Source organism: Acanthopagrus latus, chromosome 9, assembly GCF_904848185.1.
Source record: "Acanthopagrus latus isolate v.2019 chromosome 9, fAcaLat1.1, whole genome shotgun sequence".
Taxonomy (NCBI): domain Eukaryota; kingdom Metazoa; phylum Chordata; class Actinopteri; order Spariformes; family Sparidae; genus Acanthopagrus; species Acanthopagrus latus.
The window spans coordinates 8558227-8582003 of record NC_051047.1 but is presented as its reverse complement, the minus strand read 5'-3'; the positions used below and the strand labels follow the sequence as shown (position 1 = coordinate 8582003).

The 23777-nt window shown below is 40.9% G+C and overlaps 1 protein-coding gene across 2 annotated transcripts in view; it reads left to right on the top strand.

The window, feature by feature from the left end:
* itgbl1 (integrin, beta-like 1) overlaps window positions 1–23777 on the top strand; it is a 51950-nt gene that overhangs the window by 26406 nt on the left and 1767 nt on the right. The window contains exons 8-10 of one of the 2 annotated variants that reach the window (XR_005076890.1): window positions 9395–9511; window positions 15272–15441; window positions 20005–20118. Coding sequence is in view for 1 of the 2 variants with exons in the window: in XM_037109429.1 (XP_036965324.1) it covers window positions 9395–9511; window positions 15295–15441; window positions 20005–20118 (378 nt within the window). In the remaining variant the exon portion in view is untranslated. Of the gene's footprint in view, window positions 1–9394; window positions 9512–15271; window positions 15442–20004; window positions 20119–23777 lie in introns of those variants that run through there. The other variant, XM_037109429.1, reaches the window with a different exon arrangement.

Sequence of the window (23777 nt, the reverse complement as noted above, 5' to 3'; positions counted from 1 at the left end):
CATCACCATAAGTCAACAATGGAACAATAACATCAGTATGGTAACAAAACCAGAACAAAACCAACATATTGTAATGACTATAGGAAGTGTGCTCTGCACAGAGAACCAGTTTGTTGTCTTTGAATACATCAGCTGTTTATTACATATTGTGGCTGCTCCATAACTGATGCCCTCAAACCAATTCCACAACAACAGGGCTGAGCAGACATAGTGGCCCCCCTCACATAATGAAACAGCAAAGATTAACTTGTGCTAGGAGAGTTAATTAGCTTTATTTCCTCCAGCACTACCTTTAAATTATCTCCAATTGCTGCACCAAAATGGAACGCTAAATTACCCTTTAAATTTCCTGCGCAAAAGAACAATTAATGAGATCCATAAATTATTCCTTTTAAATGCAACATTTTTCTGCCATCCCTGTCCATTCAGTGACGATCTACAGTGTACATTTACACAAGATGGCACAGTGATGAAGGAATGTGAATAGAAATGTAAATCATAAAAAATATGAAAATATATGTATTAATCAATGTTTTTTTTTGGTTTTTTTTTTTTACATTAAAGTTCTTTTAGATGAATTGTTTTACAAGGGTTTTGGAATAATATCATAATTTTTGTAATGTAATCAATCTAGAGAAAGAAGAAAGAAAAACAATGCTCAAACAAAATCCTCAATTTGAATAAAGTGCCTCACCTGATTTAATGAGTTAGGACTTTATTAAATAAACTTTGTGTACTCAACATGTCAGTTTGAATAATGATCACGTCTTGAGGCTGATTGCAACATTATGGTTTGGCAGTGTTGGATTCAAAAAAGTTGTTTATTGCTGTTGAAAATGTTGTGTTTAGCTGCACACTAGCAAATAGAATTTGGTTGTTATTTTCAGGCAGAATATTTCAGTGTGATAAAAAATTGGAAAGGGAAACATTCATCTTTTTTCAATATTTTATTTTACTTTTGGACCTCACAACACTGAGGAGTTGATAGAAATGTTTTGGGTTCGAGCTGGAAACAATCACAGCCATCCAGGGAATCTAATTCTATAAATAAATTAGTGTAGCATAATCTTCTTCTGCATATGTGCAGAAATGCTGTGTTTGAACAGAATGAGACAAGCAAAGACATGCAAGAACAAGAAAAAAAAAGAATTAAAAAACCTACGTAGCATTCGTATGTTAATTTAGAATTCAAAAGTCAATGTTATTTGAAGCTTTCAACTGACTGTGCATGAACTGAGTGTTTGGAAGGCATGTGATTGCATGTGTGGTTGTATTTTATTCACTGTCTTTTCCATAGTGTGCTCAGTTGGTTCGGTGGTTTGAAGATCGCAACCGTTGCAGATAAATTATTGTTCAGATAGAGTTCATGGCGAGGGTTCGATAGATAGCAAGCGATGTGAAGGGGATGGAAATAGGAGAGAGAAGAGAGGAGGTCTGTGAGAAACGGGAGACAGGAAGCAGGGTAGGAGAGTAAGGGAGAGAGAGACAGAGAGAGAGAGAGAAACTGAAGGGGACAGACGTAGAAAATCACTTAGGCATGGATGAATGCGGCTGGTGAAGATGGCAGCTTGAGCGGAAAAGCCTTGAAATTTGAAACAGCAGCTTCGGAGCTTTTTCTTCCTGAGAGGTGGAGGCAAGACGCTTGCGGATAGCACATTCTTTCTGCCGTGGTATTTCCTCAAGGAAACACCTGCTTTCAACATCTTTCTGCTGATTCTTGGGATTCCTTTCTCTGTTCTCTGTAGTATGGCCTGCTGGAGACATTACCTACAGTATGTGTGTGACTGTTAATATTTAATGGCACATACACACCGTTGTCATTACTGCACTCCAATATCTAATGGTTGCAAACATTGGAAGCACAAAGGAACCAGCTGCTAACTGACTGGACCCACGCAGAATGGTTTAACTAAAGGCTGGACAATCCTGACCTTGAAGGATACCCAGAAGGGGGCAATCCAAACCAACTGCAGGCCTATAACCTGCTTCTTCACAACATGGAAGCTCCTGTCAGGCATCATTGTGGCTGGGATAGGTAGACACATGTCTCAATTCATGAGCAGGTCTCAGAATTGGCAGAAACACCAGAGGAAGGAAACATCAGCTACTGGTTGAAAGATAAGTCACCGGAGGTTGCAAGGCCAAACAGACCAGGCTATGGATACCACTTTTTGAGTGGATCAGTCATTGGCTTTCTCCTCTACATGGAAGACATCAAGCTGTATGCTGGGAGCGAGCGAGACATCTACTCACTGATTCACATCACCAGGATCTACAGCAACGATATGAGAATGTCATCAGGCTAGATAAGTGTGGTTGGATGGTATCAGAGAGGGGGAAGATAATCAGAACTGAAGGGGGTTGAACTACCAGAAGGCAACATAGTAGATATGGACAGCTACAGGTACCTTGGGGTCCAGCAATTGAATGAGGAGGGCACAAGGAAAGCAGCCAGAGTCAAATGCCTACATAGTGTAGGGCTAGTCCTGACAAGTCATCTGAATGACAAGAGCATGAAGAACAAGGTCCAAGCAATCAACACCTACGCCCTGCCAGTCACCAGACACCCCGCTGGGATAATAAGATGGACAAAGGAGGAGACTGAGGCAACAGATATCAAGACAAAGAAACTCCTGCCAATGCATGGAGTCCAGTAAGCAGAAAGAAGGAGGCTGAGGACTAGTGAGTGTCAAAGCCACTATCCAGGATGAAACAACAAACATCCATTAGTACATCAGGAAGATGGCTCCAAGTGATGAACTGCTAAGTGAATGCCTCAGGCAGCAAGACAAGGAAGAGCAGGAGCAAACACTGTGACAACATTTTTACCAAATTCCAAATAAAAATATTGTCAGAGTTCAGAAATCAATATTTGGTAGAGTAACCCTGATTGTCAATCACAGCTTTCATGCGTCTGGGCATGCTGTCCACCAGTTGTTCATATTGCTGTTGGGTGACTTTGTGCCACTCCTGACACAACAATTCAAGCATGTAAGCCTTGTTTGATGGCTTGTGACCATCCGTCTTCCTTTTGATCACATTCCAGAGGTTTTTCAATGAGGCTCAGGTGAAAATTGGACTTCATCAGAGAAGTTCATCTTACTCCAGTCCTCTATGGTCCAACCCTTATGGTCTTTTGCAAACCTCAGCGTGGCTCTTCTTCGCTTGTCATTGATGACGGGCTTTTTTCTAGCTTTACACTACTTGAGCGCTGCCTGTAGGAGCCTGTTTGGAACCGTTCTTGCTCTGCACTTCACCCTAGCTGCCATTTGCTTTTCTCTTTGTAGGTCACTTTATGTCATCCAGTGGTTGCTGAGTGACATTCAAATGAGTTGACAGTCATGCCAAGTCAGTGGAGAGTCGTTTTCGCCCTCTGCCGGGCTGTAGCTTTGTTCTCACAAATGTCAGCTGCTTGACCATGTTATTATGAACCATCATCTTAGAAAATTTAGGGACAGAAGCAACCTGATGCTCACTGTATCCCTCCGCCAGTAAAGCCAGAATTGAACCCTTCTTTTCGTCACTCAAAACTTTTCTTTTCAACTCTTTTGGTATGGTCAATTGCTATTTTTTTTCCAATTACTTTTGAGGTACTGCTAGTACTGTTTTTGCCATCCAGCTGGTCCTATTGCAAAAGGATATTGATGACCACAGCACTGGTTATTATACCTTTCCTCATTAAATAAGATATGTTGCAGGTGATTACCTAATCAGGTTCATTTATATATATGGTTAAGTTGTGTTGGAATATATATATATATATATATATATATATATATATATATATATATATATATATATACACACACACACACACACACATTTTATTCAAATATAACGTAATCATAATGGCATCACTAGAGACGAGTTCATAGGTTTCAGAAAGCTTCTTTGAAGGCCACAGAAGAAATACATGTCATGAAACTCATTTGACAGACAGATATAAAGAGGGACAGAGGGATATAAAAGCAGTGGAGTGCTGCTTTAGGATTGTCAGTTTGCTTGAGCCTCTGTGATAAATGATGTGTGACAATAATGATGTTGCACTGCCTTTAACCAGATCTTCAGCGCTATCTGTGTGTTAATGGTGGCATTTAACCAAAAAAAGACCCTCTGTCTCTGCATCGAGAGAAGCAGAGAGTATTGCTCACTGCATCTAAATGGACTGATTACTGCTGCCTACTTGTACTTGTGCACATAACTGTATGTGTTTTAAATAACTGCCATACACTTAGCACACCCTGACACTGGTAATACACCAGTTTGATAGGTGCTTCACTTTGGGGGATAATCATTGCTTTCATTCACACCACAGGATTGGAGAGACTGCACAGAGGGGTCTGTCATTAGACTGGATTCATTGTATGTGGTGTGATGCTGAATTCATTGCAGCTGTCACAGAGGTGACTATGAATTCAGGCCAAAAGAGACACAAGCTTTTGAGATACGATCGCTGCCAGAGTAGTTTTGAAACAACCAATCCATGGTGTTCAGCTGAAGAGTCTCAGAAAATCATATTCAAAATCCAGGTTTAAGTATAGTCACATTTTGCTTTACTTAATGAAGTGAATATCAGTGAAGACATTTAGATTTAAAACTGCAACTTCAATAGTTTTTGTGTGTTTTTTTTATGCTGGAACTGCAACTGTAGGTGTAATAATTAAGAGCATTGTTTGTGCTCTTGCCTTTGTATTAATTTGGCAGCTCTATGGTGAGAAAAATGTCACAGCTGTGGTTGTCTGTATGCAGATTAGCCAGTGCAGCACAGTTTCGGTTCTCCTTTTGACATGAAAATGGGCATGCATTTTCCAGTGGGTTCAGACCACTTCAATGAAAATGTGATGTTTATGACTCAGTCTAGTTGAGAGAGTCACGCACACAGATGTTTCCAAAAATCACAAAAAAATGGTTTAATTTTTGTTGGATTTTGCAGCTTCCCCTTTGGTTAGAATTGTAAACACACTTTTCAATTTCACACCAAAACACTTCAGCGTGCCTGTGTAAGAAGTGACAGTGATTGATCTCCTGCTGCTGAGGTATTAGAGCTTTCCCTTGATGTGGATTGAGTCCCTGTACCATTGTCTATCTGTGATCTTTAGTCTGAAGATTGGAGAAATTGTACATATATTTTTTTTTAATAACTAACAAGTATCTGCCAATACTGAAGCCACTTAACAAAAACGCACAGTCTGTAAACACTTCATACATGTCTCAAAATAAACTCATTCAACTACTACTAGAGTGGCAACAATTCCTACCCTGAAAGCATAAACAGGGAGTGTTACACAAATGATTAACTTTTTACCTTTGATCTGTATTTCATTATACACTATTAATAACACCCTTTCACTTCTTTGTAAGTACCAAGAATAAATTGAAAATGCTCCAATTTGTTTATATGTCCTTATTACTGCAACAATAATTCCTACCACGTTTAGTACTATCACTCACTGTACAGTATGTGAGTATTCTAGTTTTCCCTCTCTAAAAATCAGAAGCAGGAAAGTGCAAAAATAAGTGATAATAAATGTGTAAATAAAAGTACATGGTAAGTGCATTCTGTGGAGTGAATACATTCATGGATGTTGGAAAATGTAATGAACACACTTTGTGTGATAACAATGAAAAATGGTTTAAGGTTTAGTCCACATTCTGTTACATTGACCATTGACCAAAGAGTTTGACAACGTGACTTCAGTTTTTACCGATGCATATCAGCATTTTAATAAGAACAGGGTGGATGGACATCTTTGATAATGGCACCTTGGCTTAAAATATTTAGTAGACAACGTAAACACTACCGACACTTCAGGTTTATGCATTGCAAATCATTACTGAGTATAGCAGGCATCATTGAGGAGGTGTTCTGAGCACAGACTCTTTATGGTTGTACAGACGTTTCTATCTCTTTTCATCAGCTTACACCAATGATCATGATCATGACTAGTTAAATGCACGGCACTCACACACCATTTGTCTTGACTATTAATATCAGGGCAGAAAGCAGCAACAGTAGCAGAAGTTTTGAAGCATGATATACTATATGTATATGTTGTCAAACTTATTACAGCAACAAACACACTGCTCACCTTCAGCTATAGGTTCTGTGACATTCTATTGACTTCACACAACTGCAGCCTGTGTCATTTGGACCAGCTGACCACCTGCCTCTCAAGGGAATGTGCATGAATGTATGAAGGTAGAACCATAAGCAGCATTATTGTTTCCAAATGTAATGGAGTCAAAGTAAAGATTTTTTCTCAAGAAATCTACTCAAGTAAAAGTATGCTGCATTAAAACTACTCCAAAAAATACAATTTACTTAATTTTCAAGCAAACTTGATTAACTATTACTCAAGCCCACCTCATCACTTGCTGATAAAGTATTCATCTATTTAACAATGTATCCATCCTGCTGTAGCCCCTCTCCTCTCTTGTGCTGCACTGCAACATGACTGAGCTTGCACCTCGGCTCACTTAAATGGCGCAAAATGAGCTTGCCACTCACCTGCCCTGTGTTTATGCATAGATTTGTGCTCAGCTTTTGAGGAAATAGATTTAAAATGTCTCAGACTGGCGGCTACTGATGTGACATTGTCATTAAGGTGTCATTCATCTTAGACAGGATAACGAATTAAACATCACACGTACACACTGGTATAGACAGTGTGACGACCGGAGAGATAATCGATAAGGCAGGGGTGTTATGACATCACTGGTTGCTAGGGTAACTGAGTCCCTAGAGCAGATGGTGATGTGTTGAATGTGAGGCAGGAAGAGAGGTTGCTACAAAGAGAGAGAGAGAGAGAGAGAGAGAGAGAGAGAGAGAGAGAGAGAGAGAGTGTGTGTGTGTGTGTGTGTGTGTGTGTGTGGGGCCATAAAAACTGACAGTGATACGACATGGGCAACACATTAGATGACGCTGTCAGTGGAGTGGCTGTCTTGGAGATCCATGTTGGGCTGTATTTATTGCCCCTAATTCCGCTCAATGAGTCATCAGAAGATAAAGGCGGGCACATACACATTATGAATATGTTTTAGGTGTTGTTTAGTGGCACTAAACACAAAATGTACCCTGCAGGGCCACAAACACGGAAAAACACTCAGAGTGAATAATGACTGTGCAAAAAGGACACACCAGGCTCAATAAAATCAGGAGCAGCGAAAGAAAGGAGGAGAAAGAGAACCATTCGCTATGCTGTGTTCTAACCATCTGTCTTCACTGAGCTGGGAAATTCCCTTTGTGCAATTGTTTTTCATCGTGGGCAGCTTACCTGTTTGTAGCCCTTCTGGGTCTTTTGTCCGCGGCATCAGTGGGTGGGAACATTTAAAGATTTCTAACAGTGTGTTCTAACAGCGTTTGTCAGTAAAGCATGGAGCAGACAAAACAAATGCATAGTATGTCATGGTGATGCCCTTGGTTATGCACTGTTATTCTTGAGTTCTTTTAAAGCAAACCTTAAAATTACATTTAAATGTACCTTAAACATATTTTCAACACATAACGTTGTCAGGACGTAAATAGGTTTGTAGTCCTAATCCTACATTAGATTTGATATTTGTTAGAGACCTGGGATTGGTATTTATGACAGTGGTGTCGCACTCAGAAACTGTGGGGGACACCAAATTGCATAAAAAGCGGATTTCTACATAATGTTGCTTTAAGGTAGTAATTGCAAAAGTTCACTCTGCATGAATAGGTTGAACTTGATAACATTTCACTCCTCAGTAACATTGTTGCTAATAATTTAGTAGCATTGATGAAAGAACAAATCGGTTACAGTCATTGAAACGTTTGCAGCAAACCTTTTCAACACATCTTCATACCTTAAATGACTGATTTAGAGATTGTGAATGTCTCTCAATATACGTAACAACGTGACCATTTAAATAACCCACCGTTAACTTCTGGTATCACACTGGAGATATACAGCAATCTCTTCAATGAAAGTCCTGTGCTTCATTTCTATATGGACCATTTGTCTGTATTTTTCTCCTCACCTCCTCCATTGCAGCAGTAATAATTACTACAGCCACAAGAGATTGCCAACAAATGTACATAAGATCTGTAATAAGCTTCTTTAATTTTCAATCTTCATGGCTGTTATTTTTTCTGATAAGAACTGGCTCAAACCTTTGTATGTACATCACAAATCATAAGCTGGAATCATAAGGTATTGGCATCGAAAAAAAAGTTATCATGACGAGCATTTAAGAGGACCAAATATCTGAGTGTGCAACACATCCTCACTCACAAATGACTGAATAGGTCAACTGCCAGTGACATCCAATATGAGATTACCATTGTGGCATACCAGCAACAGGCCGAGAGGACTTTGGTCATACGCTTGCAGTTTAATGACATGACATGCATGACAAGAACTCAAACACTGTGGTTTAGGTTTAAGTAAGTATATTACCGATGTAACTTAAGTTGCATATGTACATAACTTCAGGTGTGTCAAATTAAGATTCAAACACCTTTATTAATCACACTAGGGACAATTTGAACAGCTTGCCCTGTACCTATACTAAACAATACCGCGCAATGTAGACCGAAGAAACACAAACCAAACGCTGTTAGTATCCTCGCATGCCTGAGCATCCCCGTCAAATACGTGATGTAACTGTTTAAAACATTACAAGTCAAAATATAACACTGTGTTGGTCATTTACAGCTTGGTCAAAAGTCCTGTGTTTCAGCCAACCTTCCACAAACAGCTTATCCCTATTAGGACTTTCTCATTCTTTACAGTGTATGACTTCAAATGATGTTCTCCACTGTGCTGTAGTAATTACCACTTGAGGTCACTGTCTATCAAAAAACATAAATATAAATCGTGAGAAGCTTCTCGCACAGTCAGCCTATATGTTCATTTTTTCTGAGGAGGACGGGCTGGTGTGAGGCCTACAAGACACCCATAATTGATATAACTCCAAGCTGCCTGGTGGAATGATCAATGAGCAGGTATGCTGCACACCTCCAGTGACAGTTCAGAGTAGATGATGTTTTTCTAATGAGCTTCACCATTAGCCAGCATGCTCGCTCAGTAGGTTCCCCTGTGGCCTCCTTCACCGGCAGCTCGCTGATTGAAGTGGGATAGCAGCATCTCGAGGTGTGTGCTCGTGTGGGTGCGTAGCACATGCAAGTGTCTATTATACGGGGTGATTTACATATAAGATTTCCCCGTGTGGCTGGAGGGCATGTTGTCAGGCAGATTAAGTCAGGTTTAAAGTCAGTCATTGCACACATCTACCGTGGGTATGAGAATGAGTCCCCAAAATCCCAGGCTGAATAAAAAAAAAGTTATTTCAGCTGAGCAGCTTTTTTTAAAAAACCGCCACTCTGCTATGAAACATGATCGGATGTGAGAAAACGTCTCTCTTTTTGTAGGTCAGTGCCTGTGTGGACAGTGTACTTGCCACCCACCTGGGGACAGTCGGGTTCATGGCAAAAACTGTGAGTGTGATGACCGTCAGTGCGAGGACATCAACGGAGAGGTCTGTGGAGGTGAGAGCGCACAAACACACACACACACACACACACACACACATTCCTTGAATCTTTGAGTCCATTAAGGACTGTTCAAGTCGGATGAGCAACAAAGGGAATTGATGAAACACGGCAGTAAAGACATGGAAAGTCTGGGCTTCAACATCATGGTCCAAGCTGGACAGAGTAGAGCAGCGGTCTTATTCCAGGCATCCTCGTTTCCAGATGTAAAAGTGTTCCCACCGTTCATTTTGGGGTAAAGATAATAGAACCACAAAAAAAATGGCACCTGTTTTTTTGGTTCTTACTGTAGAATTTTATTGGCACGTAAACTTAGTTCACATTTCACCACAGCTGCTTCAGGATCTTCATTCAAGTTGCTGTCAGAGGAAGGTTTTCTTCGCACCAGCAACAGCGTAACATCAACTACCGTGTGATGTCCTCTTGTATGTTGCCATCTACAACTCCCCATGTTCGCTTCCCCATTTAAGATCATAAAAACATTAGATGTACATCTACGGATGTGCTGGATACGATTACACACTCACCGCTCACCCCCTAATGATTGCGCGGTACACACATTTCATGCAGCATGTGCACACATATACACTCACCCACTTTGAAACGATGCCAGGAGCAGACGCTGAATTTGAAGATCAATACAGTGTGATCCTATCCGCACTCTTTGATATCCACAGGCACAGCCCTCTAAACCCTTGAGCTGAATTTGAGAGAAATTGCTCCAAGCCTTTGAAGCTTCTATTTGAGGTCTTGGGAAGTTTGTGCTCTTAATTTGAGCCATTTAGGCACAACCCCTGGATGCATGGATACATTGCTCTAAAACATTAGAGGCTCGATTGAAATTGATATTTTCCTTTTGCAGTTTCTGCTGCTGTTACTACTATCAGACAGAGACACACAGGCAGAAAGAATGAGAGAGAATAAAGGAAGTCAGAACGAGGTGCTATCAAGGATTGTGGTGCTCATAAAGTAAAGGAACACAAAAAGGAGAAAAGTTGTATCCTTTTTACGGTAAAGCCAGCAGTCTGAGGGGTGAAACTGTCTTAATGTGTTGAAAAAAAAAGCTCTATTTGATTTAAAACTTGCCTTTTTTAGAATTGTTTATCAAGACACGGCGCTGTATTGTCTGCATACATACAGAGGATGCTGCATGTAATCTAATGAAATGTCTCAGATGATGTCAGTCAGTGGCTAAATAGCATTGTTGTTACTGTAGGTACCAGGCTTGAAAAGCTGTCCAGTTGATTATCAAAATTGGTACAGCAGAAGCACAGATGTGGCCTTTTGGTTTCCCTATGTGTTCTTCTTCCTGTTCAAAACCTGGTGTGTACGTTACACACAATGTAATTTAACAACTGTGTCACATCACTGAAGTCAATTTATCAGATTACGTGCACCTTCCTCTGGAGCCACGTAAGGCTTTATACTTTTTTTCTCACAGAAGCAATAATAGAATGCCGATTTTTTCCCAAACCTTTCCGACAACACCGAGGACCATTTTTTCCCCTCTTTTCTATCTTTCTGTGTTCATTCTTAAACTGATATGCAGCCCGTCTATTGATCCTTTCACACAGCCACCGTACAGAAGGGCCTCACTCTGAGCGGGGCTGTTTTATGTTGTTTTGGTCGGCTGTGCCTTTTTTGTATCGCTGGTGCATTGCAGCACCGGAGTGTAAATTTCTCCTTTAAAGGGGGATGCAGTATTTATGTGAATGGATTACTGAGGCTCATTGTGCTATCAAGAGACAATTTTTCACGAGGTGTCCGGGGATGGCCTGTCTGAGCACCAAACACCAACACAGTCACACACACGCTCGCACACACATGCACACACACACATGCACACGCTGACAATTAGGTCTGTATACACAAAGGCCTGTGGAAGTTATTGGGTGTTTTTTCAAGGCTCTCTCTTAACCAGCCACTCAAACTGAGGAGTGGGGATCTAACAGAAAATAGCTTTAGGTGAGGGGACTGTGAGAAACTTCCCAATCCAGGTTTAGGGCCGTCAGTGCCCCTGGACACTTCACCACTTACTGCAGACAACAGGGAGGACAGAAGTGAGGAGGAATGACTCAGGCTGCTTGCATATAATTCATTCCTTCGGTGTCAACCACCTCAGTCAGTTAGCTCAGTCCAAACATGGCCTTCAGGGTTTTTTCACCAAACACAAAGAACAAGGGAAGAGGAGTCAAAATATCCCCTTTGCAATTAAAGACTTAAGTGCTTATTCTGCAGGTCTCTCCGGGTTACCCTCTGTGTGCTGAAAGCCAATCATGTCATACAGGATAGAGATGTGAAAACTTCCAGTACTGATGAATTCCCAGCATTCATTTTATTGGACAACTCCACTGACTGCAGGTCTGGTCATGTCAGGGTTAAAGATACTGACCACTGAATAACCTACACTGATATTTATCAAATTAGTCACATTGAACAACACATTTTTGCTTAAAATAAAAAAGTTCAATATCTGTTTGACTTTGGCACTTCTGTATCACTAAGTGCCACATCTGATATAGAGTAATCAGAGCTTTCGAAATATTGGAATTTCACAGGCATAATTATAACTTGGATGTTGACACGGGTGATATTTATAAGCCTGAAACCGATTATTATGTTAACCCCCATAGGACGCTGGGATGACATTACTGTTTAGCCTGCCGCCTGATGGGGCTGTGCTCTGCTTTCTCTGACATCTGACGGGGAAAAACACAAACGTCATTAATAACAATCGTGACAGCTTTCTCTTCTGCTACATCTAAAAATGTGCTTGTGGAAAGTCAACACTCACAAAAACTGAAAATACATTGTCTTGTATCTTTGCTGTTCCATGAGATATTCAATGTTTATTGCCAATTAATTGTGACGTGTTATCATCAGATAGGGTTGTGGGCGGGACATTGTGTGACAGGTTGCTGCCCCAAAGTGGCAAATTTTTACATTTGTTTCATCCAGGACCGATAATCAGTCGACCCAGACTTACAGCAGCTTGTTTGAAGTTTGGGCACTCCTCACCAGCTGTTACAGCATTCATTTTAAGTGTATTAGCAGTTACAAAAAACAAGACAAATTCTGTGATATTCGAGTTATTAATATGATCGACCACTGTCTACTTTGACGTATGTGACGTGTATGTATATTTCCATACAGACTGACATGACACAAATCATGTTTCTTTGAAAGATCCTCACTACAAATCAGACTGCAAACAAAACCAAACAGTGGAGTTTATGCACAACTTCCATTGCTGATATCATGGCTTCGGCATTATCGCTGGAACTGATGTGGTGCCAGTGACGTTGCTACCAGTAACCAGGCAACGCACCATACTTCATGTCACATATTTGGTCTTCATAAGTGAGTTATGAGGATAAAGACCCTGATGGGGACAGACACTACAACAATCTGCTTGTCTGTTTGCTTGTTTAAGGGAGTAAAAAAAGAAATCTGCCAATATATTACATGAAACATTTCAGCTTCTTTCAGGATGTTTCAAGACCTTTTCAGAAGTTTGTTTCTTTATTGTTCTTCTATATTTAGAGATACAGGTACGGGTTCTTGAAACGAGTTAATCTCTACTGGAAACTGTAAAACACTTTCCCCTTGATTTCACAAATTAAGGCTATTAGGACTCAAGTATGATCAAATAAGTGAAGCGACTTCTTTTGAACTTAGTCGGGCTGAGTTTCCTCTCTTGCTCACATTACTCAGTCAGTTCTGTTCTCTCTCTGTGGCAGTGAACTCTTCACCTCTGACAGACTCTCCCTACATACAGCATGGATCCTTGCAGCCCAAAATACCAGATTCACCACCACCTCCCCTTCACAGTCCGTCTCTAAACACTACAGCGCAGTGCGTGCTCTGTGAAAGGCAGGTGCACGCTAATTGAATGAGGGCTAGGTTGCCATTCCTCCAAAGCAATTAACTGCTCACCCGGCCCGGCTGATTGAGGCAGCCATGCGTGGCCTGCCATAGCTGCCACTTGACTCTACCTGAGACAGACGCTAGCAAACTTTCATTTATAACCTCCCCCCCAGCCACCAACGTCACCGCACACATCCCTCTTTCACCACCCCCACCTCTACCTCTGATTGATTAAAAACAGCGTCAGGAATCGAGCTGAGGTGTGGGGTGATGGAGATTGAGAGATATCGATGCACTATCTATCTACTACTAGCTGTAGATAATAATAATCCATTGCAAGCTGCGTCCCTCGAGATACCAAAGATATGATTTCCACTCCATCCGTGAACTCCGAGAACTCAATTAAAACATCACTATCAACGTTTTGGGAATTACCCGCCTTTGTTTTTCTTGCCAAGACTTAAAATATCATTACACACTGATTTGGTATGCTGTACATGAAGCTACATTACAATCAGAAAAAAACCTGCCAGCATCTCTAGAACTCATTAGTTTAACATGTTATATTTCGTTTATTTCATTTGTACATAACGAAAATTGTTAAAAGGAAAGTTTAAAAAGACTTTGTGTTAATTTGTCAAACTTTAGAGGTGCTGGTTGCTCAGATTTTTTTTTTTTTTTTGTGATAAGAGGCAGGCTACTTGTTTATCCACCCTGATTCCACCTTTGATAAACCAGGTTGTATTAGCTAGACTGTATTAGATATAAGAATATTAGCGCCCCAAGCCCAAATTGACGTCATCTTATGTCCTGATTTGTCCACAACCCAAAGATTTTCAGTTTACCAAAGAAACCAGAATATTCGCTTCTGAGAAAGAAAAGCCCCACTGATGATCAAAATAGGTGGCCATTAATTTAATAGTAGACGGCTAGTCGATGAACTGACGAATTTTCACAGCTAATAGTGTCCAAAAATGTTGAACGTATTCCATCAAAAAACATTGATGTGTATGGTTCATCATTTATTGTTGAGAAAAATCTTTGAATTGGTGTCTTGATAAGCTTGAAAGGTATCAAGTTATCGACGTGGAGACGATCAACCACAGCTGCACATCTGAAGTGAATCGAACAGCTGATTGATTGAATCAATGCAGCCCTGCGTCAAACAATTTCCAGCAGCACGGTATGGATTTACAATGATGAAAATGATGGAAAAAAACGCTCTGCTCGTTACAACCTCTTTAGCCTGGCATCTGTAACCAGATGTGAACATCGAGGAATCAATCAGTGGCGCCACTGCGTCTACAGGATATGATTTGCGTTGAAGTGAGCACATTGTGAGTTATCCAAGGGTTCTGCTGGAGATGAAGGAGGGCGTAAGTGTGTGTGCGTACGTGTGCTTGTTAAAACTGCAGTCATGCTGTTGGCTATTAAGGCATCTCAGCACCCAAGTGCCTCTTTCAACCAATTATAAATGTCCCTGGTTCTGTGTGTGGGTTTGTGTGCGCATGTTGGTGTGGGTTTTTTTTTTTTTTTTTTGTCTGCCATTGCCTTTCTTTGTTTTTTCATCTTTCTCTGAAGCGTTGGGAGATTTATTACGGACAGGACAAGACCAGTGATGACAGTTCCTTTCATGTCCCCAGGGGAAATACAATAAGCCTGCTGCGTCTCCCTCGTCTTCCTGTGGCTCTGTCTCCTTGTACTGCTTATTACCATCACTGTCTGCGCCGTCAACCTTCTGTGTTTACTGCGTTCTTTTTGCTCCCCAGTAGCATTTCTCTTGACTTTTCACTTTGAATGCCTTGTTTATTTTATTTTTTATTTTTTTTCCTCTACTTGTGCTATTTTTCTCATGGCCATGCTCCATATTCTGTCTCCTTTTAAATGAAGGCCCTTCTGCCCTCCGCCGCCAGGTCACGGTTACTGTTCATGCGGACGCTGCATCTGTGAGGAGGGCTGGTTCGGGAAGCTGTGCCAGTTCCCCAGGTCTTGTGACATGAGCGACGCCCAGAGCAAGGAGCTGTGTGAGACCTCCGACGGCGTCATGTGCAGTGGAAAAGGTGAAAAAGCTGTTTTTCAATATTGCTTAGTTAAAGTTTCCACAAAGGTTACTTCCTTTATTCAGATCTTTTACTTAGTACTAAGTGAAAATAGCACATCCACACTGTGAAATTACACCATCATAACTAAAAGTCATGCATTTAAAATATTACTTATGTAAAAGGAAATTAAAAATAATTACCAAAATGATAGAAATTTGATGAAGCCAGAATTTCAGTTTGAAACATTCATTCAGTGAACCTGAAACCTTTGAGTTCAGGAGTGCTGGGATCAAGTGCTTGTGAGCTGAGAGAGAAAATGAGGCACGTTGGTTTGGATTGACAGCTGCTAATGCCGGGGAACCAAAGGGCTGACCACACAAACTTGCACTGCATAGGGTGATGAAACCATAACACTCACCAGTGACCTTCAGCAACGGCCTTTTCCGTCTCTTCTTCTCCTCAATTTTCTGGAATACCAGAGCAATGAGTGACAAGTCCAGACCATTGGAATGTATGATCGTTTGAATCGCCTGAAAAAAGCGCTGCCACCAGCGCCTTTCTGAAAAGTTGAGAGATTTTACAAGTGCCGGTGGTGGGGTGCAGCGCTTTTTCTCCAGGCGGCCGCATGCTGCCACAGATGCTCCCTCCTCATTAGAAACAACAGAAAAAAGATGCTGCCACTTAGGAAAAACACAATATGTGGACACAGGCCCTCACATTATTAACAGAGTGTGAAGAAACAAGTGTTCTGTTCTACCACTTACCACAAGAGGAAATAGTCTGATAGCGCCCATAACTTCATCTTGGAGTTCAAATGCCAAAAATAGGAGACATTTTCACACCTATTTTTGTTACTAAACATAAAAATACAACTATTAACCACCACCATTAAGTTTCTAGAGCTAAGGCAGGCTTAATTGTCTTGTTAACTCATAAATCACACAATATCCAAACGTGACATAAAAAAATACAAAGAAAAAACTCAGTCTTGACAGTCTTGATTATCACAATCACGTCTGGTTTGGCCAAAATCATCCACTGCATAAGTCATAGTTCTTGTCAGAGTCTTCGTAAATCACCTCTGTACTGTATCCCCTGTCTTCAAACTGGCCTCTGTGTTCAGTCCCAGTCCGGTGTCCAGCCATCTTCAAACAGAGGCCTGTTGGCTGAACCCAATTGAATGCGTTGACCCCCCTCGTCGACTGAGGTTGCAGTGAGGGCAGTTAAAAGGGGGCGCTGCTCTGTAGATTCCTGACCTACTTACCAACAGAAACTGGTTGCCGAAGGTGGCTACAGCAACGAGGATACTGAGAAGTAGTTAGCGGTTATGCTGCCCCCTACAATGTTGGAGCTTCTAATTCTGGTAATGTCATACAAATTATATTTTTGTACCCAAAATGCATAATTGCTGTATATAAGTGTACATGTCATTTATCAAAGGTTTAGCCCTCAGAGCATCCCAGCTTTTATATGAAATTAAAACAATATGTTTCCAAATGAGTGAGCTATGATACTCAACTGCTGGATCGGGCTGTTCACTTTCACAAGATGTCAGGCTTTAACATCCGTCGGGAGCCTCTGAGATCCGAAATTAATTCTTAACGACATCTGAGACGACTGCATAAAAAAAGTTAGGTGAAAGAGAACAGCAGAACAGAAAACAACAGCCAGGCAATCTAATCATAGAAGTTCAGACTTTTTCTTTCTTTTAGGACTTTAACTCTGGATTTAAATTTTTGCCCCAGTCTCTCTCTGGAATATTGCTGTAAATGACGAATGAAAGGCATCATCATGCACATATATTTGTCAGCTGCAACAGTAACAGGACTGACAGGTGAGGTGAATAACAGTGATCATCTCATGACAACAATGTTCTGTTGGCCTTGCCTTGGACTTGGCTCTGAACCGCCTTGGTCTGGAAACTGGGTTGAGCCTCCATGGATCGGACCTGGCTCCTGCCCTTCCCATGGATGTGGATCAGACTGACATCTGTGGAACTGATCTTGAGTTCTTGTCACACACACACAGTTTTTGTGGTGTGTCAGGACACATTGTCATCAAGAAGCGCTGTTGCCATTAAGTGGTGTACCTGGTCTGCTGCACTGTTTGGTGGGTGGTGTGTGTCTGGACCCAACGTTTCCCAGCAGAACATTGCATTTTAACAAGATCATCAATGTTATTTACTCCACCTGTCCATCGTTTCAGTGCTGTCGCTGATGGATGTGCAAACAAGATGTGACAATAAGTCTTGAACCTCTGTTATTTCAATGATCAACAAACTCTCCCTTATATTTTCAGTTTTAAACCAAAGGAATATGCACTTTGTTTAAAAAAATGTTGTTGTTTTTTTTTTTTAATGTTTTTTTTTAAACAAAGAAAGTAAAGTTCCTCTTTGTTCATAATGCTTTTGCTCTGTAAGTAAGAAGTTCTCCTAATGCTTAGTAAACAGGTATAAGGGTATAGTTGGGTATTAACAGTGTTAATATACTGACATTTTAACTTACACCTACTAAACAAACAGCGGGCCACTCAAAAGCATTTTGAATGGAGTTTTTGACTGTATGACATGGTCGTCATCATCAGATTTTGCTTGTTTCAAACTTTCACTGGTTCTGAGACAAAGATTTTTCTTCCATGTTTATTTCTTAAAGCGATAAAAGGTGACCTCCCTGGAGAAGTTAGGCAGGTTACATTTTGCTGCTTGAAATCAAAAGATGCAAAAGATGCAAGTAAGTGGAATCTTGAAGTTGAACGACCTGTCAAGCTCAACAAAAAGCACGTCTTGATGAGAAAATAATACATATTCACTCAGCTTATGAAAGAGTTAAATCAAGAGCTCCATATCTACAGCAAGATGAGGGCTTATCTATCTCTGACACACAATCTCCAATCAAATATTGTAGTAACAAGAAATGAATCTGAAAGCAGTGTTTTACTACAGATCTCACAAGATTAACATCCAAGTCCCACTCTGAGCTGCACAATATTAATCTGTCACAGGATGATCCCCTTTTAAAGTATTTGTTTGGATAAGATTTACTCTTGGTGTCATTATCTTCTGATATTTTACCACGTCAAAAATACAAGAATGAGTTATACAACAACCAGTTCATAAAACACCTTCTGTTGCAGAATATTCAAATATTCTTAATTATCCAAAAACAAATTCAGAATGCCTCCTGGAGGGATTAAACTGTTGCCAGGTCAACAGATTAGTTCACTGATACTGAATTTATCAAAAATAAGACCATAGATCATGCGTCATGCAGAAAGTCCAATCATTCACTGGTTTCAGCTTCTTAAATGTGTGGTGATGTTCGGCTTTTCTCTCTTTCACATGATTTTTAACTGCATATGTTTTAGCTTGGGCCAGACTAGATTAGTAACCCCAGATTGGGTCACGTAAAAAAGAATTCCTCTCCATGCCCACACACCTTGACCACTGGCCAATCTGTACAATGCAGTGCTGCTTGCTCACCAATAACCACTTGCCCAGCCATCTCACCAAAAAAGAAACAACAACAATTTATTTAATTCTGACTGGATAATTTTCAGATGTGTGTCATCTCTGTGGAGTCTGACATTAAAACAAACAAGCATTTTATTTTCACCTGTCATGGAGGGTCCCTTGGTGCTCAGGGGCCCCTGGGCATGTGCTTAGATCGCCCATATGGTGGAATGGGTTTGGGACTGTTGGTGTAACAAAGAAATGAAGACTTCCCCTTTGGGGCATTTAACATTAATTTCATACGAGTCAATCAACATCAAATCAAAATAATCATTAGTTGCAGTCCCATGTAGCTTCCTACCAATGGTATCCTATATGTTTATAATGTCCTGGACACTGTTGCAGCTTTGCATGTATCATTAGGTGGCAAATGACAGCACACAACAGGATCCCTTTACTCTTGTGTAGCGCTGTACCCACAGTAATAGAGCGACTGCAGTGGGTCCGGCCCTGCAGAGCCGAGCAGAGTGTGAAAATGAAGATGAGCATGTTCATTCTCCACGCTCGGCTACATTCAGACAGCAGAACAATCTTCCCTCAGCTCCTCCCGTTGTCCCGCCTCTCTCTTATCTGACTCACTTTCCCTCCCTCTACGTGTGCCTCCACCTCTCACACCGAGTTCCTGTAACCTGTATGTTGATAGAAATTGGAGAGATTGAAAACACAGTTGCTGGACCTCTGGGTGGGAGCTTTGGGGGGAAAAAACTGAAGCAGACAGCAGTAGATTTGTTTCCCTTTACCAATCCTTAATACCTTATTATCCTGCTGCTGCCCTTCAGAGAGACGGGCACAGACACTGGTGGGGAACAGCGGAAGCTTTAAGCGTGGGTGGACTGGTTTCCTGGTGGCAAAAAGTGTATTAGTGGCTGTTTTCCCCAGGGAACATCTCACATCCACTCGGCCCAACGCTAGTTATCTTTGGTGGCGAATAAAGAATTTACAGGAAGTAATACAAACATTGTGGCGAGAGCACAAGGGGACGGTGTTCAAAATAAATAGAAAGCGTACACTGCCGACATGTTACATAAGGTCGATGTGATGTTAATTAACACTCTCGTGTTTGTGTGTTGCAGGTTCGTGTCACTGTGGCCAGTGCATCTGCTCTCCCCAGGACTGGTGGGTGTCTGGAGAGCACTGTGAGTGTGACGACCGAGACTGTGACAAGCATGACGGCCTCATCTGCACAGGTAGAGTAGGCAAAAACACACAACACACACACACTCACACACACCTACTCACTAGAGGTCTTTATGGGTCCAAAATAAACCCATGGAAGACCTACCCAAACTCGACATGCATAAACTAATTTTCAAGAAATAGAGGCCCGAGCACAGCCGGAGCTGATCCAAATAGACAAGAGAATAGTGAGATCAGATCCAAATTACAGAATATGTACACACATACCTCAGCGGCAGTAATCAAAGGTTGCAGTTCGGGCAAATTGGTCAGCTTATAGGGCCAGCTACCTGCTAACGGCAGTGAGTTGCTATAGCTAAAGACTGCTTCTGCAAAGAATAGCAAGTGCAGTAACGTGAGCAGCAGTTAGCGGTTACACCCCCTATAGTTTTGGAGCTGCCTTTGATTTTTGTCCATTTCCTTTTTAAAGTGGCAACAGAATTGTATGCACCTAGTGTGTCCAAGTGGTACAATTGCCATTGCTGCTATCACATAGACAGGATCATTTTGTGTTTAGCAAATAGCAGTTTATTCCTTCTTTAAATCTATAATGGAGACTTGAAAGCAGATAAAAAGGTGCCAGCCATCAGTCAGCCTTCATTTCCTCACACAGTATGACTTGGAAACAGGAAAAATTATTGATAAATTTCAAACAATGGTACAAATCACACAATGTTAAAACAAATTAGGTAAGAGTTACCAGAAAAACATATTGAAAACAAAAATAAAAGAGAAAGCAAATGGAGAAAAAAAAAAAAAACAGTTTTTAAGAGAGATAAAAAAAAAGAAAAAAAAAGAAACAGAGCTAGCCTGCCTGATCTCCTCTGGCTGTTCAGTCCAAAGTTGAGGGGCCCTGACTCCAGAAGCTCTGTCTCCCTTGGTTTTTAGCCTTGACCTAGAAATTACCAAAAGTCCTGTGCCAGAGGATCTCAGGCTGCATTCAGGTCACAGATATAATCAGGGAACAACCTCAAATGTGCTGATAATTATTACAGTGCAGGTTACCAGTGTAGACAATGTTAAAATAATTGTTATGTAGACGTCTGTGAATGGTCTTGCTGCAGCTTTTTGAACAAGTTCGAAATTTGGAAAGGTTGAAATGAGTGACACAGGAATGGAGCAAACTGCAATAATCTAACAGGACAGTTTCCAGATTTTAAGCGCATTGAAAAGATCTGATTTTTTGATATATTGCTTAGTTGAAGGACGGGCACAACTGAATGTCTGAATTCACCCATTGATCAAAGTTGTTGTCGAAGATAAATCCAAGATTTCTGTGGTGAGATTTGATGCATCTGGACGAACACAAAGAGGACAGTGGAAGCGATGGTTAGAGGGAACAAATCTACGTGTTGTCATTCACCATTGATGTAAACGGCTGTGGTTGTGAGTCAGAGAGCAGGAAAATAAGCTGAGATTACACACAAACACACACCACACACACACACACACACACACACATGCACACACACACACACACACGCATGCGCACACACATTTACACACACGCAAACATTTTCTCGCTCTCCACAGGAGCCGTCTTCTCCCCACTGATAATGGAAATCTCAGAACATGTTTAGAATTATTTTTTTGCCCCAGGGCCTGTCAAAATCTGGACAGCTGTTCAGAAGTGTTTCTCATCATGAGTCCATGACTCCAAATGTCAGCCTTAATGTCATTCAAATGAGCATCAGTGGCTCCAGATGCAGACAAGCGTTGCTTAAAAATTGCGTAAAAATGGTTCGGAAACAAAGAAAACTGATGGTAATGTCTGTTAAATGTTCCTGATTACAATATAACAGACTGGAGTGTGTATATGTGAAAAATGACCATGTGCACGAGAATCGCTATAATGGAAGTGGTGTTTAACATGAGATGGCTATTCTTGAATATGCAGGTAAAATCAGTGAATGCTTCACCGGGTAGCAGTGATGGAGCCATGTCGATGATATTAAGTTTTTAATAAATGACCCTGTGTGCGCAGATTTCATGGAGCCTTCAAAGCTGTAGATTCTCATTACACATACAACTGGTGAGTGACGTGGAAAATTCAGCATATTAGGAATGCTTGCTGGTTAATTTCATGCACTGAATAGGATAATTTCAGCCACCAGTTCAGAAAAAGGGGATAAAAAGGTCTGCTAGATCGTCTGCAGTGCAGGTGTAATGGCAAATACCTAGCAACATTTATTCACCAACACATCTAGTTGTGTTTATTATGGGTGTTTACATACATTTGTCCATCAGAACTATTAAAATTACCTGAAAAGAAAACAAAATCACCCTGCATTATTGTAGGGATGGAATTAATAGCTATTGATTTAATAAAATAAATAAATGCTCATTGCAATTTCCCAAATTGCTTCTTTTATCCATCTTTATTTATTATAATACATGACAAATAAAAGCAGCAAATCGTCACATTTGAGAAGCTGGGACTAGCACTTTTGACACTGATGTTTGAAAAATGACTGAAACCATTAATGGATTATTGTGATCAGCTAATTTCTGTGACTAACCACCAGCTCTTAAGTACCATGACAGAGTTTCCTGTTGGTTTGAGTGAATTCTCGTGTAAACAAAACATTGCTTCTCAAAATATTTAAGCTGACACTCAGGAGAGCAGGTCCCAGGCACCCAAAGCCTGGTCGTCGTATGGAACCGCTCTTCATTTTTCTTAATGTAAATCAAATCCCATGAAAATACTGCAACAATACTGCCAGTGTGTCTGATAAATCTCATTCCTGTGTGCCATATAGCTCCACTGTTGTCAAAACATATAAATGTTCTGTGTTGCAGTGGGTGACATGTTTCTTCATTACCGTGGACATGGACATCGTCTCCCAAACACCATCCTGCTAACACACCCACTGATGAAAGAAGCATGTGGATGTCTTGCCTCAGGCACCGCAGCAATAATAACATGTTAACATACTCTCTTGAATTCAATATATAAAGAGGTTTTAACAGCAAAATGTGCTACGGTCCGCTCTCAGTACGTTGTTATATAGAATAGTATCAGATTACTTTTAATGATGGATTACTCTCCAAACAGTCTTTTTAGTGCAGCTGATGGAGATGAAATTACAGGAACCTACTTCATATGTGATCCAATCTGTAACAATGAATCAGATCTCACACACTGATCATATGCTTGTGTGTAAAACCCCAGTCTGCGAGTTATCAGAGGCGTAGCTGCAAACGCATGAAATGGAGTGAAATGTGCAATATTTCTCTCTAAGATGTAGCGGAATAGAAATACTTTGTAAAGCGCATAACACTGAAATGCTCAAACTAAGGACAAGCATTATACAGTTGCGCTTAAGTCCGGTACCACAGTACAGTGAATGTACATAAAGATGCGTTTCAAAACTGGCTGCTGGTGCTCATTAGCCCATCAAATATGTATTAATCCGCAGATGAAAACAGTCCCCATGAACTGAACTTGTGGCTGAATGCAGTATGGGAGATGGAAAGTTTTGAGCGACAGACTAATGCGTTGTTGGCGCTGGCATTTTCATGGGATTTACTGCCAATAAGAGGCGTGAGGCCGGCTTCATCCTTTAATCGGAGGAGGTCTGTTTAGTCTGCAGTCTGGATGCATTCAGATCAACAAGCAGCTCAATCGCTTCTGTGTTGACTGACACCTCGAGCCCAGTCCCTTAATGTG